General features: G+C 38.7%; 1 protein-coding gene across 2 annotated transcripts in view; it reads right to left on the reverse strand.

The window, feature by feature from the left end:
* Nucleotides 1-6847: 6847 nt before the first annotated feature.
* Nucleotides 6848-21356, reverse strand: part of Wdr78 (WD repeat domain 78) — an 83169-nt gene continuing 68660 nt past the window's right edge. Inside the window, exons 14-17 of one of the 2 annotated variants that reach the window (XM_031377987.1) lie at nucleotides 14838-14936; nucleotides 14149-14375; nucleotides 12861-13017; nucleotides 6848-7038 (exon numbers count right to left, since the gene is read on the reverse strand). In XM_031377987.1, the coding sequence (XP_031233847.1) occupies nucleotides 6988-7038; nucleotides 12861-13017; nucleotides 14149-14375; nucleotides 14838-14936 (534 nt within the window). In that variant the 3' untranslated portion in view covers nucleotides 6848-6987. Of the gene's footprint in view, nucleotides 7039-12860; nucleotides 13018-14148; nucleotides 14376-14837; nucleotides 14937-21356 lie in introns of those variants that run through there. The other variant, XM_031377988.1, reaches the window with a different exon arrangement.

Here is a 21356-nt window from a genome sequence, read left to right on the forward strand (position 1 = left end):
TGCAGAGCTTGTGCCCAATGTCTGCTCAGAACACTAACCCAGACAGACCAGAAGGAACCCGAGTCACTGGGCTGGTAGAGTTCTTGTGTGCCTGGTCAAGCTGGTCCCAGTTACTCCCAGTGTTGGGACAGATGTTTGTTCCTGCTTACCTCTGGTCCTGGGTGTGTCAGCACACCTCTGATCCTGGGTGTGTCAGAGTGCCTGGGCGTGGAGCTTCCTCTGGGTGGTGTGGGACTGGCTGCGGAGCATGCGCCCAAGGTCTGCTCTGGACCCCAGCCCAGACAGACCAGAAGGAACCCAAGTCACTGGGCTGGTGGAGTTCCTGTGTGCCTGGTCAAGCTGGTCCCAGTTACTCCCAGTGCTGGGACAGATGTTGGTTCCTGCTCACCTCGATCCTGGGTGTGGCAGAGCGCCTGGGAGTGGAGCTTCCTCTGCTCTGGACCCCAGCCCAGACAGACCAGAAGCAACAAGAGAGTTCTTGATGGGAGAATGAGTGAGTCATGGCTCAGTGGGAACAGCGGTTGTAGAACAAGCATTAGAACTTGAGTTCAAACCCCCAGAAGCTATGCAAAGCTGTATGTAGCAGACCACAAGAGGCCTTGTCTCAAACAAGGTGACAGATAAAGATTGTCACTCCATATTGTCTTCTGACGTCTGCATGTGTGCTGTTCCATGTGTGTGCACCCCACACACGGGGGGGGGGTGGAGAGGGAGAGAGGGTAAGAAGGAGAGAGAGAGAGGAGAGGAGAGGAGAGGAGAGGAGAGGAGAGGAGAGGAGAGGAGAGGAGAGGAGAGGAGAGGAGAGGAGAAGAGAGGAGGAGAATAGAGAATAGAATGGAAAGGAGAGGAGAGAAGAGGGGAGGGGAGGGCAAAGGAGGGGACGGATGGGGAGGGGAGGAGAGGGGAGAGTGCTTCCTCCTTTGTCTACCACGTCAGATCCTGTTGTCTCAGATAAGGCAAACACTTCACAGACTGAATTTCCCTACCCTCTTTGGCTTTCCAGACTTTTCCTCATGCAGAAACTTCTTTCCTTCTTCACCTCTTAAGTTCTTCTCTACAAATGCAGGGAGGATTTTTGAAATAAGCATATATAAATAGCTTTTTCCATAGTATTATGGATTAAACTTTCTTAATAATTCATTTAGTGATTTTGTTTGTTTGTTTGTTTTTGGGTTTCTCTGTGTAGCCCTGGCTGTCCTGGAACTCACTCTGTGTAGACCAGGTTGTCCTCGAACTCAGAAATCTTGTCTCTGCCTCCCAAGTGCTGGGATTAAAGGTATGCACCACCACTGCCTGGATCATTTAGTGATTTTAAATAGCCTATTAGAAGGAATCAAAATGAGCAAATAACATGCAACTCAATAGCACAAAGCAGACAAAACTAGTATAAAATAATAGACAACAAAATGGTCTGATCTTAAAATGGGCAAAGAGGTCTGGGAGACTGCCTAGTGGCAAACCTGAGGACCAGAGTTTGATCATAGGAAACAACATGGGAGGAGAGAACTCTCAAAAGTTGTCTTCTGGCTTCACATATATGTTGTAGCACACACACACTCATACACATACACACATGTACTACTAAAGTTTTAAATGTGATTTATATTTTAAAATGGGCAGAGAAATATATTTTTTTCAAAAAGAAGATACATAATGGTCAAAATTATGCAAACATGATCAGCAGCACACAAATGGGGAAATGTGAATTTGGTAGAGTTGTGGAAAATGTAGAGCTTCCTCCCCAAAAGTAAATGTGTCATGTGATCCATAAATTCTACTTCTGGGTATATATCCAAAAGAAATGAAGTCAGGATGCAGAGGCTCCTGCACTCCATGTTAACTGTGGTTCACTCGCAGAGGTCAATATATATAGACTCAAGGGTAGACATAGTGGTACATGCTGGATCCTAGCAGTTGGAAGGTGGAAGCAAGAAAGATCAAGAAACCAAGGCTGCCCTGGATACACACCAAGTTTCAGATTAGGCTGGGCTATGTAAGGCCCTGCTTTAAAAAGAAAAAGAAAATGGAATCACTTTGCTTATCTGTAAATGAATGGGTGATTTGATGATTATAAGCTCACACATGTGTATGTTTTAAGATATACTTAGAAAACATAATTGTTACAAAGCTTTGAGTGTGTACAGAATAGCAGTTTTGTATTTTCTTGTCATTTTGAGTGTTTTGAAATGAAGACAATAAACAATCAAAGCATGTATACATTTTGAAAAATTTAATAAAATTGATCTGGGCCTGAGGGTGAAGGGCAGGTCTAAAATTCCTTCTGTTCAGGAAGCTGAGGCTGGGGGATCACCTGTTCAAGGGCTCTCTGGGCTACAGAATAAGTTTAAGGCCAGCTGGGTACCTAGTGAGACTCTGTTTCAACATAAAAAAATGGAAAGAGCTAAGGAATAGCTCAGTGATAGTATGCTTGCCTGGCCTTATTGGATTCCACTCCCAATACCCAAAACAACAACCAAAGGAGAAAACTCTCAAATTCCCTCTATTTATCTTTGTCTCTATCCCTGTCTACATCAGAGTTCTGATGCAGGTCTCCCAAGGACTCACCCTGGATTATTCTTCTGGGGTAATAACACTGTATCTTCTTATAGTTAAATATACCCAAATTCAAATCACATATTTGGTGAAAATACAGGGTTTTCATGAGGTTTTTTTGATATTATCTTTGTTGGAAAGTTTTTAAAAACAAACACTCATTTTTGTAAGTGTTACAACAATGTTTTTTTCTTATGTCAGACTTAGTGGACATAATTGCATTTTCTATTAAGTCTAGAAATTGGTCTCATGTAAATTGCCAGCCTTTTCGTTTAATGACACACTGAGTTTACCACATAAAAGCTAATTTGCTAGTAAAGGCTCTGCAAGTTTGGAGGGAATTTGAAACAAAGTCCTGAAGAAACAGGTTGTGAAGCCTAAATGTTACAGGAAGAAGTCAGTGAGGTCACCAGGACAACAAGCATCTCCTGCAGGGGAAGAGAAGGCACAGCAGAGCATGCTGGGTAAAGAGGCTCTCAGGGGGCTCGGCTCTGGGTGATCAGAATGACCTGTGCACCCATTTCCTTAGATGCTTTACATTAGACAACCACATTTTCTAAATTGCTCATGGGAACAGGATCTCACAAAGTAATAGCAATCTTTACACACCCTCCACACCCCCACAACTCCCCCACAGTGACCATGGATTCATGACTACTTTTTATAATGAGGGAAGAAGTGGACTTTGCAATAACAAAATGAAGAAAAGCTGTGACTATGTTCATGAATTTTCCAGGCTGGTCCTTTGTCCTCTACGAGGACTACAGTTAAAAGGGTTTATCCTGTCTGATGCTAAAATGTTTTCTTAGGGTTCTGAGGAAATGCAGGCTATTGAACCACATTGTGGTGAGGCCCTGCAAGAAGGAAGCTAGAGCTCCCCAACCCTTGCATTCAAAAGGTATTTCTTGCCATTCTACTTGATGGGGTAGTGTGGTGAGCCCAGAACATAATCCCTCTCTTGAAGGAGCTTACAATCCAGAAGGGTGCGAGACACTAAGCAACTGATCTCACCAACATTTGCCATAGCAGGTGTAAATCCCAGTTTAGAAAAGCAGTCATCTACCCAATGGAAGGAAAGAACTAAATTTGGCAAGTTGTCCTCTGATCTTCACACGCACTCCATCCCACCCACTCACCCACCACAGAACAACAACAACAACAACAACAACAACAACGTAAAAAAAATTTTAAAAAGAAGAAACTTAGTTATCTAAGAAATATAGCTATATTTTCTATACATCAAACATTTTTTGACTCCAGGTCACACTCAACATGTATGAAACAAGTTTATGGCAGCACAAGTTCCTTGCCCTTCCCTATATAGAACTGTAGTGTCCTTCTGTGTCATGACTGTTCTACCACTGTGCAAGGCCCTCAGCTGCCATGGCTCTAGATGCTTCTGAATAGCACTAGTTACTTGGGGAGGGATTTTCAAAGTGGCCTGTTGTCTCTCCTAAGTTGTACAACTTCCTGAACATGTTTTTCTTGTGTCTTATTCCCCTCATGCTCTCCATCCTTTTATTTTGTTTCAAATTCCTTTCCTGATTCGTGCTTTTAAAGGACGGCCAGATAGATGGTTTCAATGTATTATATGCCTCTCTAAACTTGTACAGGCAGACTTTGCAGTGTGAGAGGAGTGAGGTAACAAAGGAGTGAAGGTAATGAACGTACTTATTATATCATAATAATTATGATATAAACTTTTGCAGAGTTATCAACAATCATTTTTAAGCCAGTGTTATGGGGGAAACCAACCCCATGGAGGCTGAGAACATTTAACAAAGAGTCATGAGGGAGGTGGGGGTGGGTGGTCACAAATTCAAGGTTCGCCTGAGCTACATAGTGAGGTCCTGTCTTTTTAAAAAGCCCCCCACAAAAGGCAAATTAATTTTGATCAGTCTTATGGTTGGGACTGTAGAAAGTGTTGTCTGGAGAAGATGGGACATGAGCTGAGCATTTAAGAATGAAGAATTGGTAGTTGTGAAGTTCTCCACAGAAAAGACACGTGTCATCATGGCCCAGTAGCAGATGAATGCTGAGAAAATCAAGTGTATATGCATTATCATTTTTAGATTAAACCTTAAAACATAAAGTTTATGTATGCTGTACTCTGCAGTAGATTTCAGAAGCCAAGTGGGTATTCTACTTATACAACAGAATACTCACTTACACAACGGTAAGCACTTATACAATGGTAACTAACCACTTATACAGCAGGAGAGTGACTATGAAAACAGCTAGAGCCCAGAGAAGTGGTACAGGCCTACCTATAATCTCAGCACGCTGGAGGTGGAGGCAGGAGAATCCTGAGTTGGGTCCAGCCTGGACTATATGAAGGCTTTATCTTCAGAACAACAAACTAAATCAAAACAAAGCAAAGGGAATCTGATTTCCACCCTTTCAAAGTGGCAGGGAATGGTCTTCAGGATGTGGCCTTCCTCCTTTAAGCCTCAAATAGTCTCCTGGGAAGCAGATAATACTGTTTGTTATCACAATTTGTTCTACTTGTCTCAAGATAGTTAAGATAAATAAACTGAGCTATTGGATGTGAATGTGTTTTGTAAATTGTGAAGAGCTTCAACATGCATATTGATAACTAAACTTTCAACATTTTCTTTTAAATAAACTCCTGAGACAAAATGGCAGATACTAAGTGTTCAAATTTCTCATTTGTTACTATACACAGTTGCTTAGAAGTAAACCAAATAAATGTTAAATATGATGCAAATTACACATTGTGGGAATACAAGTGTCCTTTCCTACATCGGCTGGCAGCCCGGCTAGCTAAACAGTAGGCTCAGATAACTGCAAGGTCTGCATGAGAGATGCCTCTTAGAAAACGACCAGCCTAAGTAATGATTGCCTAGTGCTAAAGTTAGCCTTAGGCTAACTCTCGACATTCTCAACTGTACATACATGTGTATATGTGCTTACAGGTAGGATGACTAGTGGATAGGTAGAATTCCCATACAATAGAGTTTACTATAAGGAATCAAAGCTCCTCTAGAAAACAGGCAAAGAAATTCCCTCTGAAATCCCCCAAATACAAAACACACAAACAAAAATTCTTTCCAGTCTACACATATGAAGCAATCATTTAAACCTGCATCATCTAGAGAAGAAACTGAAGTAGAGTAGGCCCAATCCTGAGATCAGTTGTCCAGGGTCCAAAATAATGCCTTTATTTCTCAGCTAGGCTTGTTGAAGACAAGAGAGAAAAATGCAAATTAAAAAATTGAAATAAAAGGAATACATTTTTCAACTAAATCAAGTTTTTATTTTTCTTACTCAAAGTAACACAGTTTAATTTTTTTAGAAAGCCAACCACAGTGACTTAGACCAGCAGAAAATATCTAATCTTTATGACCTGGCCTAAACCCAAGAGCCAGCTAAAATTGCCTTAGAAATGGAGGCCATGAGGCAATGGCTGTGCATAGTAAGTAGTTCTCACTGCTGTGTGGACTCTTAGCACCAGCTTAGACACAAAAGATCTCCAAATTCTTTGTGAGATTTCCACACCCTGGCCTCTTTCCTCCACTCAAAACACCTTACAGAAAAGGTTGTCATGCCCTATGGCCTCATTTAACACCTGGACACTTGTTAGGGTTACCCCCATGGATCACCCCTTCCAAGTCTGTGGCTGGGTGTGGGGGGTGAGTGTATACCCACCCTTATTGCCCAACCTCTCTCTAGACTACTTTAGAAAACACCCTGACCCGGTCTGCATGTCTGAGACCTTCTGTTTTCTTGCTGAGACAATTTAAGTCTGGCCTCAAACTTCACTGCAGATGACTCTGGCCTTTCAGAGGAAGTAAAACAATGCATTTCATATTATTGTTCCCCAGCTGACAAAGGAGTGGGATGCTGGCTAGCCAGACAATGTGATGCTTGTATCTGCTGTTCTGTCCCATAGCTTGCCAAGTGGTGTGACACAGTTCTGTAGTTTCAGGGCTCAGATTTAAGAGGGCAGCACTGATGTTCCAAGTCTGGTGTGAGTGCTCACTGCGCTCCCCGAGGTGGCTGGGCAATCAGAAGCCCCAAAAGCCGAGCTTGGGAAGCTGGCTTGACATTGTTGGAATTGTATCTTCTGATGCCTATGCATTAAGTGATTCTAAAAGTGTCTAAACTTTTTAAGAAACCATTTTCTAAGCTATTTGGACATTTTATAGGTGTACATATTTGCTAATAGATATATTAAATATGACCAAGAGGTGGAGCAGAAATAGCTTTAGAAAATGAAGACAATCCCAGCACAAATCTTTAGCTTACCTTAAATTATAAACTAATCACACACTTCTGAAATAAAAGCTAATTTAATTTAAATGGAAGTTACAGACTACATACTGCTCTCTTAAAATGAAAATCTTAAGCTTATAGCATATGATGTTATTCCCTTTCCCTTAAAGAAGAACAAAATGTAACGAGAGTGGCAGATCATCCTGTATGGTTTGTCTTGGGTCCAAGCAGAACGTTGATCACATCTCCCTGAAAAGTAAAAAAAAAAAAAAAACCACACACACAATTACAATACAATAAAATCCAACCTGAATAGTAAAGTTGTCGTTAAAATGCCATTTGAAACTTGTAAGTTAGATATCCACATTTAATGGGTACCCTGTAAGACTGTAACAAGGAAAGCAGCAGAGGAAGGTTTAAATAATGACAACGGCTTCCTGGCATAAAGCTGCCTTCCTAGGAATGCCTCTTTTAATGAAGCTTGACAAACATTTTTACAAGGATTTGGTGGAAAGACAGTTTTAACACCTCCTGTTTGCCTTCGTGCCCAAGCCTGAGCTTCCTTGCTTGTATTTCCTGACCTGTCAATGGTTGACTTCTTGACTTCCATGTGGATTTGTATTTTCACTTAAATGATACTTACTTGTACTAAAATATCATGAGATGATCACATATAAGAGGGTGAAAACCAAAGATGAGGGGGCTAGAGAGATGGCTCAGCAGTTAAGAGCACAGACTGCTTTTCCAAAGGTCCAGAGTTCAAATCCCAGCAACCACATGGTGGCTCACAGCCATCTGTAATGAGATCTGATGCCCTCTTCTGGAGTGTCTGAAGACAGCTACAGTGTACTTACATATAATAATAAATAAATCTTAAAAAATAAAATAAAACTACCTATTAAAAAAAAAAAAAGAAAAGAAAACCAAAGATGGGGGAGGGGGGAGGAAAGATGTCGAGTGGAAGACCAAGCAGGAGAGCCATGTCCTCTCTACACAAGGCAGAAAGGGCCCTGAGAAAACCGGCACCTCAAGGTGACAGGAGATGGAAATGCCAAGCAGTCCTAAACACTAAACAGCAGCAGCCCCTGTGTCACAACAGTCGCTTCCCATCCTCCGGCTTGCACTGCTCTTGCTGCCTCTGGTGCTTCCTCATCCTGCAGTGTCCATTTGCCAAGCCCAGCCAGAGCCAACCTTAACGTGCCTCTCAAATCTCTCTCACTTGGGCTAATGAAATGGATCAGTCCTGCAGTTTGCTAGTGAGGAATCCTGAGTCCCTAAGACAGACACAGTCATGCTGTGCATGATCTGACCAATCAAAGAATGCCTTCATAGCTATTACATTACATGTCTATATTTTTTAAACATTCTACCATTTAAATATTCTCCTTTAGTTAACACACACACACACATCAAACAGAAAAAAATATGGCAAATATCTATTCACTGAGCCATAGTAGTCAATGAAGTATATAGGAGTAATCTCTACAGACTAGCCATGGAAAAGGTTTTTTCCTAAAAGGCCCAATGAATTAACTTCCACTGAATTCCCAAACCATAACTCTTTAAAGCAAAACTTAAGATATCCAGTGATTGATGATCATCATGTGAAGAAAAGGGCTGATGTTTCTGCCATCATGAAAGATAATGGTTGGTAAGTATTGCCAACAGTTAGCTATACTAAAAAGTTATAATTGCAAACTTGGGACCCGGTCTCATGTTTCTGTCAGACAGGAACCTGGTGTTACTGTTAGCCATAAAACAAGATGGGCATTGCTTTGGCAATAATTCCTGTGTTCTCTTTGCTTGCTGTGGCTAATAAATCTTTCTCTGTTCTTTTACATCTTGGCTATACTTACTTTAGCTTTTTAATTCTCAAGATGTGAACCATGGCATTTGCTTACAGTACCCCTAACCAGAGTCCATTTGTTGGGCCTGGGAGGGAGTCGACCTTCTGCCATTTATTATCTCCTGACTTCCTACACGAGTCCTCTAGGAAGCACCAAAATGTGAGAAATCATTCCACTTAAAGCTCTCAGAACTCAAGAATGAAAATCCTTCTACTGAAGAAGGCTACAGATGGTGACTGGCAATGAGAGAAAGAACATGTGGTCCAAAAGCAATTTAACAGTACAAGGCACAAGGATTGTATGGTATAAATTTCTTTGTTTACAAATACATATCCAAATAATCAATGAATATGGACTGGAGAGACAGCTCAGGCTCTCCAGGGGAAAAACAATTGCCACATATGCATGAGGACCTGAGTTTAAATCCTCAGCACCTACAAAAAAGCTGGATGTAGTCTTGTGAGTGCCTGCAGCACTGTGGGTAGGCAGAGACAGGAGGATCAGAGAGAGTTGCTGACTGCCAATGTAGCTCCAGCTGACACATCTCACACACACACACTCACACACACACACACTCACACACACACACACTACACACTCACCAAATCAATAAAGGTAGCTTTGGCTTGTATATTTACTTTTTAAAAAAAGAAACGAAACTTTCTTATAAAGGTAGAAGTATATGTGTAGGTACACATGCTATGTTGTTGGTGTAGAAATCATTGGACAGTTCTGTGGAGTCAGTTCACCCCTTCCATCCATCCAGGGAATTGAACACAGGTCAGCAGGCTTGTGCAGCAAGTACCATTATCTGCAGAGCTAGCTCGGCGGCCCTAAGGTTGCCTTTGTAGACCTTGGGGGCCCTAAGGTTGCCTTTGTAGACCTTGGGGGCCCTAAGGTTGCCTTTGTAGACCTTCCTCTTTCTGTTCTTTCCCCTGTGGTCACTTCCTGGAAGCAGCGGTAGAAATTTGGTATATATCTTTCCTACAGATAAACCCATATACTTTCCAAACCTCTGACATACTCTTGGTTGAAGTTATTAGAAAAAAAATTATTGATCACAATGTCTCTTGATAAGAAGTGCTTCATATTATTACTGGGGCTAAAAGTGTTTTCTAAGAACAATGGAGAAGGAGGGCTCAATTATGCTCACAGAAATATCACTAAACCTTTTAAAGACAATGACTACAATCATGAAAATATACTCATTAATGTATGGCACACATTTATCAACATAAAAATCTGCTCACAAGCCTTGAAATCATCAAAGCACACAAATACAAATTTATTCAAAACCATTCAAATCCTTTTAAGTTAAATTTCTGTTTGTAGAATATACTATTCTAATTTAAAGATGTTCTATCAATAAATATCCAAATATAAAAATGAACCATATCATACTTCTAACTATAGATGTGTTCAATAAGGATAGGAATTTTTTGTTTGTTTCTTATTTCATGTGCGTGCATGCGTGTGTGCATGCATTTTCTATGTGCTGAAATAGGGTCTCAGCTCTGTAGACCAGACCGGACTGAAGCTCACCATGGAGCCTACTCTGACCTTAAACTTACATTCTTCTTCACCCTGGCATTTCTTTTATACACTTACCTAAAAGTTATCACATTATCATAGTAATATACATATCATTAAATGTCTGTATTTGTAGAGATCCATATGAAAGTGATAAAGTGGTATATTTCATTTATCCAGTCCACTATTTGGTAATCATTTAGTATTACTTCTGATTTATCAACATAGACACATGACTGCTACAAATCGATCCTTTGCTTTCTTAATAGTGTATATTCAACTGTTTATTTTTATTCTCATGTCTCTCTGTGTGTATATGTGCACTGCATGTGGGTGCCCTTAGGTGCCAGAAGAGGGCAGATGTAGTGGATGCCCTTGAGCTGGAGTTATGGGCAATTGTGGGTTGGATGCTGGGAAGTGAACATGGATCCTCTGTAAGAGCAGTGAGTTCTCTTAGCTTCTGAGACATTTCTTCAGCTCTCATTAGTACATAGCCCAACTACATAGTAAAAGTATCATGATATACAGATGAGTCTGAAGCCTGCCAAGTGAGGCACTTAAATGAGGTGCTGCCTTACTCCTTAACCCACACTTCTATTTGATACATATCTCAGCTAGGTGAGAATTAATATCTTAAATTATTGTATTTTATATAAAAATTATATATAATACTTACGTTATTCTTTTTATTCTAATAAAAAGAAGTATTATGTATAAGACTAAATATAATTTTAATATTTTCTGTATAAAGAAATTTTTACATACTACTTATTTTAATATTCACTTATACATTAAAGAATTTGCCATATCAGGTTTCCTCACATTTGCTATATAAGTGTCTTACTGGGCAAGCTCAACTGACAGTCATATACTGAAAAACAGAATCTATCATGGATTGAAAGTAGATAGTCTACTAGGTTGCCATGTTATATGGCACTTGAACCTCCATCATGTAAGGGTAAACTACGGCATCCTTTCTAAATATAAATATTGCTTCAAAAACACCCTCCAAAGAAAAATAACTTCACATTGTTCCCCTTGTCAGCTGGTTAAGATGAATGAGAAGTTATCACCTAGTCACCAGGACTTCTGTGGTACCTTAGTTTTCTCATTTATTGAAATGATCTCCAAAGAGGCTGTTATAAATATTCCCATGATACTAGCTAATATTTGATATTAGTTAGATCATAACCATTCACTCAACATTAGCTACCATCTCACATAATTTCAGCTGTGTATTTCACAAATGCTTGTGAGAGTGAAGATGTTTTAACATGGTAGATTCGTCCTCTATGAATTAGCATTTTTACATATTTGCTCATTTAAGAGTATACTGGGCTTTCTTTTCTGATTGTTAAAGTTCTTTACATATACTAGAAAAGAAAGCAGTTAACTAAACTAAAAAAAAAAAAAAAACCTAAAATTCATGATTCTTCCTCTTAAGAAAAAAATATTTACAATATATTCTAAATCTTACAGTTTTTCAAAGTGTATTTATTCAATAAACATTTACTGCATACCACTGCTGCTGAACAAAGTAATAAAAATACAGCCTAGCACAAAATACAAAAAATTCATTGTCTTCATGGAGTTTACTAGTTTGGGGGCATGTGCAAATATCTTTAAAATACAAAAGTAAAAGCACAAACTCACAAGTGTTACCAGGAAAATAAGTGACGGGGAGGGACAAACAGGGGGTGTGGAGAGAGTAGAGATTACAGTTTTAAATGAGATGCTCAAAGAAATCATTACTGGAAAATGGCATTTCAGCAAAGACCTGACATAGGTGGCAGAAAAGTCCTGAGAGGCTTGGGCAGAAAGATGGTAAATACAAAATTCCAAAAGTAGAATTACTGTTCATGGCAATTCATATTTCTCTGAACGGTTCTAAGTGCAAGTTTCAAGTTGTCAAACTGTTTACAAAGAGTACACTAGTTTCTAGCCTAAACTCAAGATTAAAGAACTTGGCTTAGCAAATGTTGTCCAGTACTTAATAGGCCTATACACATTCTAAATAAACTTGTGTGATTCGATTGTAAAAATATATAACATCTTAGTTTAGTAACTTTTTATTTCTTAATTAGTGCTAAATTTTAACATGTATTAACTAATCACATAATTGTGAATGGCTATTCTCAACCTGTGCCCACTCTTCTATTAGACTCAGTTTTTTAAAATTATTATTTATGTTATTTTAATATTTTAACAGTTTTCATATTAGAATATCTACTAGATTATTATTTGCAATAGCAATAAAACAAAGACAAATTGAAAATCTATCATAAAAATAATGTGTCTTGATGATGCTGAGCTTTTCATCAAAGTTTGGAAACAATGCTCACATCCGAATAGCTGCATAGGGTAAAGCACCAGAAACCAATTCTCACTTCAAGAACACTGGACAATATCTGAAGACATTTATTTCAGCTGTCCCTAGTGTACACAGTACACATGACACTGACAATGTTTAAGGTCCTATGTGGTGCCATCATTTTCTTCAATTTATTGTCTGTAAGTAAGAAAGTGAGGCTGACTGAAGACTAGCCTAGCGCACACCACATGTAGTACACACAGGACTCTTGAAATTCCACATTACCATACATCTCATCTCCTGGAGGTACGGAATGTGCATTCATAACATGCTACTCCAACAGATTCACAAAAGGACCTAAAAATTTTGCATCCGAGCCTTACCCGACCACCCTCCGAAGCAGTAGGCATATTTTTCAGCTCATAGACTGCAACCTGGCCATCACTGTCCCCAACCAGAAGACAATCTGTCTCTTTGGCAAAGAGAACGGTTGTAAACTTGATTCCAGGGTTAGCAAAGTTCACGATCAGAGGGTCCAAACTGCAATGAAACAGTTTATCTGTAAATTTAAGTGTCACACTAACATTGTCTTTTATAAGATACAATCTAAGAAAAGTTTAATTTTTAAAAAATGTGATGTAACAAACCAAAAATCTCCTAGAGTACTTCCAAATTCAGAATAATGTTTTCTGCTAATCAAAAACTTTTTTCATTTCTTCAATGAGCCAGGTAAATGTAACTCCCAACTGGAATGTGAATACAGAAACTTAAGGTTCTTTTGCTGCTTAATTTTGTGTGTCAACTTGGTTATACTGTGGACCATGTACAATTCTTCAGTCAAACCCATCTGCCATTGCTTAGTTTTTGTTTTCTGTCTCTCTCTGTGTCCCTCTGTCCCTCTGTCTCTCTGTCTGTCTGTCTCTCTCTTGGGTGCTCTCTCTCTGTCTCTTCTCTGTCTCTGTCTCTCCCTCCCCCCTTCTCCCTCCCCTCCCTTCTCTCCTCCACCCTTCCCCCTCCCCCTTCTCTCTCTTACTCCCCTGCTCCCTCTTTCCTCTTTCTCCCTCCCTCCCCCACCTCTTTCTGTCTCATCTTTCAGCTGTAACTAGCATTATAATTAGAATGTAAACAAAGCTCCTTTCCTTCCCAGGTGTGGGCTTGCTTCAACAAATTAGTTGAAGGCCTTACAGAGAAAAGACTGTGAGCTGCAATCCAGTTCTGCCTGTAAAATACCCTTGTGTCCAGCCACCAAGGCCCCACCACAGGCTGCCATTATCATCTCTTCAGAGAGATTTTTGGACTTACAAGAACCTCGGAAGCACAAGGCCACCTTCGACTGTGATGGTTCTTAGTCTTGGTCCTTAAACAAACATCTGTGCTCTCAAGAAGGGAAAGGCAGCTTCTTTCTTCTGTTTTCAGAGAAGCATTGCCCCAGAAACTATACTTTAACCAGAAGAATTAAAACCAAGGGATGGCTTATTTAAATAGCCACTTTATTATATATTAGTAATTTATTCAAAAGTAAATCATTCTATAGGGTAATACTTGAGTTGTGGCTGGCACTGTTTGAGCTGTAGTGCTCTCTGCCTGATGAAGGAGCTAGAAAGGGTGTCATTTGATTTGAGCTGTTCCTCCTGGAGACATCACTCAAAACATTACCATTTGATTACTTACGTGCTGATCTGGAGATCCCAAATCTCTACTCTATTCTCATTTGCAGCCGCAAAAATATATGCGGATTTTGGGGACCAGGCAACATCATAAACAACATAAGTAGTTGGATAAAAACTCAAAAATGGCTTGATGGTATCTTGGTGCCAGATCATAACACCCCAATCTGCAGAACAACTCAAGAAGACATCGGGACAGAATGGGTTCCACGTGACTTTATACACTGGACCCTGGGGATACAGAGATGCCAAATATACGTAAATAATATTTAGCCTCTTACATTTTAAACTTGGCCAATAAAGAAAAGTTTCTAAGGTTTTTAGAAGCTACACATGTACCACTGAGCACTGCCTAGGAAGTACTTTAGCTGGAAGCAAGACCTCACATCAACTCTTCCTTTAATTGTTCTATATAAAAATGTACTTGAGAAAAATGGCCAGAAATTATTAACACATCTTACAGATAATAAGAAAAATGATCAAATATTTCAATAATAAGAAAAACAAAGAACTTTGGAAAATGATGATAAAGAGGCAAATCAGTATGAGCAAGATACAATTTTCCTTTGGGATCAACACAGACACTTATTCAAGGGGCTACTAACTCACAGTTGTAAGCTTACCAAATCTGTTTCCCAAAATACCAAAAATACCATAAGATACAGTTTCCACATCTCTCAGAATTAAGCTAACCTTATGTCCTCTATAGGTCTCTAGGTATTGCTCATTGTATGAACAGGAACACTTGTGAATAAGACCTTCTTCCGTACCAGCCAGATAGATATTCGTGTCCTACAACACAAGGCATGTCAGACATTAAATACAAGATCAGACAATTTCACATACAGCAAACCCATCTAGTAACCACAATGAATACTCTCTCAGATATAATTCTTTATGATTTTACAATGATGAGACCTACTTGAAAGACTTTTAAAGCTGGGATGGGGGTGCCTGTACTCGACGGACTCAGGAGACCTTTCTTTGCTGTCAGCATAAGAACTCCCTTTGACCCCCAGAGCTTGGTTACAACAGAAATCTTACATACACACTGTCATTCTGTTACCTGTAAAATTAGCGTGTTTTTAAGTTTCATGGACGTGAATATTAGTAAGACTGGGATCTTTATGCTTACTGGCCATTTATGTTTCCTTTGCTATTTTCTTTCTCATTTTATTTAAAGGTATGTTCATATCCACTCATAAAAACTCTTTGTATACCCTAGGACCTATCACATGTTACAAATATCTTGTCTTGGTATGTGGCTTTTCTTTGTAGCTCATATTGAATATTTTACACATGAATGAGGTTAACATGTTGTGCTTTTACACCCCCTCCAGGTTACAGAGACATTCCCCCACAGAGCATTCCTGTTTGTTCTGTTTCGCCAAGGCATTGCTCTTCATCCACATCCCTAGCCCTTTATTTAACCTTGCCTCCTTCCCCATTTCCTGCTCTACTATTTTCTCTCATTCCTTTAGCATTGTAAATTTTACTCTAATTTTAAAACTCATAAAATGGCAGTATTTTCGTCACTTTCTGTCTTATAACATTTCATAATATAGTAATTCACTTTAATTGATAAGTATATTTGCATATTTGAGTTAGTTTGGGGTTACTCTGGCTTACTTGCTCTACTCTGAGTGAGTGGTACTATGGATTGACCCTGAACAAGAGGCTGTTTATCAAGAAGACTCCCATATGAAGCCAGAAAAAATATCCATTCTAAGAGATGCATAAATTGAAACACAGACCCATAAGAAACAAGGAAAAGTAAGATGAGATTCAACCAAAAAACAATCAAAATTGCCAGGGCGTGGTGGTGCATGCCTTTAATCCCAGTGCTTGGGATACAGAGGGAGATGCCGCTCTTGTGAATTTGAGGCTAGCCTAGACTACAGAGCAAGTTCCAAGAAAGCCAGAGGTAAACAGAAACAAAAACAAAAGCAACATAAACTCAAAACAACTTAAGGATCAAATACAAAGATACTAAAATGGTTTAACTGCCAAACCAAGAATTCAAATCTATTTGTAAAAGTGAAAATTACTTTAAAATGGGTCCAAACAAGCAGGTGAATGATATAAGAAAATCAATTCAGGATCTGGCTAAAGACATCAGCATGGATGAGACAGCCAGCAGCAGGATGTTAAGGATGGAAGACAGTGTGGAGGAAATTCCCTATTTAGACATCAATACAAATAAACAGCGTGAGCACAACCAATGCTCGTGAGCACCAGAAGCAATGAGGAAAACAGATCTGTGAGTCCGAGGGGTAGAAAAAGGTGCTGTTATTGCAAAATAAATACATGAACAGATACATAGATAGATCGATAGATAGATCGATAGATCGATAGATCGATAGATCGATAGATAGATAGATAGATAGATAGATAGATAGATAGATAGATAGATAGACAGACAGATAGATACATAGACAGACAGACAGATAGATATGCAGAAAAAAAAATCTCTTCAAAGACATTAACTTTCCCAAGCTTGGAAACAGGCATCCAAGTACAAGAGGGTTTTAAAATTCTAAACAGGCATGACCATTAGACAATCTTTCCACAGGACATTAAAAGCTGCAAAAGAAAAAAAAGTGCCAAATGCACTTAAAAGACAGCATATCAGAGTAAAATCACACTTTTCCATAGACACTATAAAAGCCCAGAAATACAATTGATGTAACTCAAGGCCTGAACTGTGGAATGAAACTATTACTATAAGTAGCTGGACTGGATAGGAAATGACCCCCAAAGATTCATATACTGGAACACTGCTTCCCTTGCTGGTGGTACTGGTTTGAGGAGTTGTGGAAGCTTTATGATGGTGGGCTTTGCTGGTGGGAGTAAGACATCGGGGTTGGGCTCTGAGGTATAATCCTACCCCGTGTCTAGCCAAAGATCCCTGTTTTCCTGATCCACTGAGATGTAAGCAAACTGATGCATGCCCCACTGCTATGATAGGAACTGTTACTGCCAGGTGGATGGTGTAATGTCTTCCCTACCATGAACTATGAACAGAACTAAGTCTGTCCACACTTCAGTTTCTTCTGTGAGATATTTAGTTGTGGTGAAGAGAAAAACTAACAGATAGACCATCACAATTATCTTTCAAAAGGAATTGATAAATAAAGGTGTTCTAAAATGAGCACAGACTAAAGCAACTCATGACCCCAAACCTGCAATGCTGAAGAAATGTAAAAGAATCCTCAACAAAGAAGAAAAACACCCTCAATCATGAGAATACAGGAGAGAAAATTTTCACCACAGAAATAAACACATGGATGAGAAGAAGAAGCCATGTGCCGTTAAACAGCAAACACCTTATATGAATGGTGGGGGAGACAAACAATAGTTAAATTAACAAGAAGAGGGGTGAAGAAATTACAGGAATCTGTAATCCTGCTCAATAACATCACTAAACGTAAATGGTACTAACTCAGAAATACACCTCCCTAGCAAAGACACAGAGACTGAAGAGGATTCAAACTGATATTTCATGCAAGTACAATCCAAAGAAAACCAGAAGTAGTTGTGTTCACATTTGATAAAATATGGTCAAGCTAAATAAATGACTACCGAGAAATTAAGAGACTAATGTAAATACATATTCACATATATTATGGATAATAGGAACATATCCATATATATATTAACCTGAATATAACCTGAATTTCCTTGTTGAATATAATGGTAGGCTAGAAACTGCCTCCCTTGTTACCCAGGAAAGAAGAAAGGCAGAGTAAGACAAAAACAAAAAACAAAAAACCAGATATATTCTGAAGAAAGAGAAAAGAGCTTCAGAAATTCATGAAGCTGTGAGATGAAAGCCCGAGCTGTAACAGATCCCAGGATGTTGGAGATGCTGATCATGAGAAATCCACCAAGGAAAGCTGTAGACATGGAGTGAAGCTGAGACAACAGAAAAGCTATGTTTGCTGAATGTGGCAGATACCAGGTATAGGGAGAGCTATCAAAGCTTTGTAGAGCACGAATGATTCCATCATGGGATCAAGATACTGGCCATGAAACTGCAGGGTTTGGTGTTTACCCTCCTGAGTTCTGGTATAACTTTGGTCTAACGTTTCATTGTTATGTCAACATATACACACTTAGAAAAGAGTGCATATCCTCTGTGCCCTGTGTTTGAAAATGTAATGTTTTTTGATATCACATGGGCTCACAGTGAAGAGCTGGTCCACTTCTCAGGGTACTACATTTAGAGTTTTGAATAAGGCTTTAATTTTAAAGACCATAAAGACTTTCTGAATTTGGACTGAATGCATTTTTTCATTATAACATGACCAGAAAAGGTATAGAAGGCTGAAAAGTGATATGTTTTGGTTTGAAGTTGATAAGGGAAGAATTGTGATAGTCAGTATTGTCAACTTGACATACTCTGGAATTACCTAGAAAAAAGATCTCTATACTTGTCTTTGAAGAACTGTTTAAATTACATTAAGTCCATTAGGAGCTCCAGCCGTAACTGTGGGCAGCTCATGAACTGTGGTCCTGAACTAAAGAAAAATGAGATGTTAACTGAACACTAGTGTTCATCTCCTCTCTGCTTCTGGACTCCATGTTGAGTAGCTGCCTTATACTCCATCTACTGAGTTCCCGCAACCATGGACTGAATCCCTTCGTTCTTTCAGTTGCCTTTTTAAAATTATTTTCATCTCCCGGTAGTGGTGCACACACCTTTAGTCCCAGCACTTGGGAGGCAGAGGCAAGCGTATTTCTGAGTTCAAGTCCAGCCTGGTCTACAGAGTGAGTTCCAGGACAGCCAGGGCTACACAGAGAAATCCTGTCTTGAAAAAACAAACAAACAAACAAACAAAAAACCCAACAAACAAAAAATTATTTTCATCACAAAAATAAGAAGGGAGCACAATAAAAAGAATCAAAAGATGAATATTAACGAAGCCAGATTTGAAAATGGAGAGATTACAACACGTTCCAGTGAAATTCAGAAAACTATTATGGCATACCTTAAAAAGCTTACATGTCCTTTCCAAGAGGTGGTGGTATAAGATTCTGCCAGGAGGCAGAGGCAGGCATATCTCTGTGAGTTTGAGGCCAGCCTGGTCTGGAGAGCAAGTTCTAAGATAGCCAGGGATAGCGAGAAACCCTGTCTCAACAAAATCAAACAAATAAATAATATAAAATAAAAATAAAAAGCATACATGTCACTAAATTGGAATATCTAAAGAAATGAATGGATTTCTATCTGCATATAACCAACTAGAGTTGGAACAAGATGATATAAACAATTTAGACCAATCTATAGCAAGTAACAAAATTGAACCAATAGTTAAAAAAAAAAAAAAATCTGCCAACTATAAAAAGACCAGATCCTGATGGCTTCACTGCTGAATTCTACCCACACTTGTAAATACTTCACATAAGTAAACTCCAGAACAGAGTCACATGATCATTTCCATATAAATAGAAAGGGCTTTAGAAAAAAATCTGACATCCCTTTATAAGCAAAGCCCTAAAGAGAGCAGGAATGGAAGGTATGTATCTCATCATAATCAAGGATATGTGACAGACCTATAGCCACTGTAATATTAAATGTGGGAAAGTACAAGGCATTGCCACCCAAATCAGCAACAAGGGAAGGGTGCCCACTTTCTCTTAGCTCTGGCAATAAGACAAGAGACAGAAATAAGTGATAGAAATTAGAAATGAAGAAGTAAGTTTATCCTTATTTGCAGATGATATAATTCTACATGTTTCATCTGTAAAGACTATAAGGACACTACCAGGAAGCTCTTAGATTTTATAAATACTTCCAGCAGAATGGTAGTTTAGAAAATTAAAATATAAAACTCAGGAGCCTTCCTACATATCAGCAACAAAGATGCTTAGAAAGAAGTTGGGAAAACAATGTCTGACAAGAGGTTGATTCTTTGAAAAATACTGACAAATCCCATATAAAACTAAGTAAAAGAAAGACAGAGAAGAGTCAATAAAATTGGAGATGAAGAGGAAGGATGTACAGAGGATTCCAATGAAACCCAGAGGATCCTCAGATAATAGAAAGCATATTCCAAAAATCCCCATAAAACTTGTGAGAAGCTGATGGAGACCAGCCTGGGTGATGTGAGACTCTGTCTCTACCCCTCCTCTACCACTATAAAATATGTACATATGTAAGACAGGAAAACAGAAGTGGGACTATTTGAAAAGAAAGCAGACTAGGGAGAGGGGAGGCTAAGAACTTGAAATACAGGATCAATATAAGCAATATATATATGCATATATATATGAAAATGTCAAAGCAAAGTTTATTTTATGATCACTGAAAAGAATAGTTTAAAAGATCTGTATATGGGGGCTGCTGAGATGGCTCAGCGGTTAAGAGCACTGACTGCTCTTCCAAAGGTCCTGAGTTCAAATCCCAGCAACCACATGGTGGCTCACAACCACCCATAATGAGATCTGATACTCTCTTCTGGTGTGTCTGAAGACAGCTACAGTGTATTTACATATAACAATTAAAAAAATCTGTATATGGAAAAGAAGGAAACTCACAAATCAATTATCACAGTTTACATTTTTAGAAGTCAGCAAGCAAGAAAAATTTAAAACCAGTAAAAAAAATGGCAGAAGGGAAATTACTAGGATCAATGTAATAACCAATTATACAAAAACGAAAAACAAACAAACAAAAAAACCAGAAAAACAGTACAAACATAAATTATATCAAAATCGGATTTTATGAGAGAAATAAAATGGATAAATGTGAGAGTCAGGTGCAGTATTGTGCATATACAATTCAGCTGTTACAGGAAGAACATTCTAACCTAGGTGTTTTAGATTTGCCTCAGCAATATACAGAGTGGGATTCCCTGGCTCTTCCAGACAGATTAACTAGAAAAAACAGAAGGTACAAATGAACAATATTAGGAATTAGGTGGCATTATTAAGTTATTAGAGAATAGTAAATGACATTATAAAATTATGAACAGATGCTAAAAGACTATCAATGTGATTATAAATCCAATAATTTAGATTAAATTAACAATTTAAAAGACACTTTGCCAATGTTCATGCAAAAAAAATAGATGACCACAGTATCTGTACTCTATTAAAATTTTGAATTTATGTTTAAGAATTGCATCACAAAGAAAACTCCAACCTAACGAAGAAAGAAAACTTCAGACCAATTTCCCTTATGAATATTGATGCAAAAATACTCAATAA

This window comes from Mastomys coucha, unplaced genomic scaffold (assembly GCF_008632895.1).
Source record: "Mastomys coucha isolate ucsf_1 unplaced genomic scaffold, UCSF_Mcou_1 pScaffold18, whole genome shotgun sequence".
Lineage (NCBI taxonomy): Eukaryota > Metazoa > Chordata > Mammalia > Rodentia > Muridae > Mastomys > Mastomys coucha.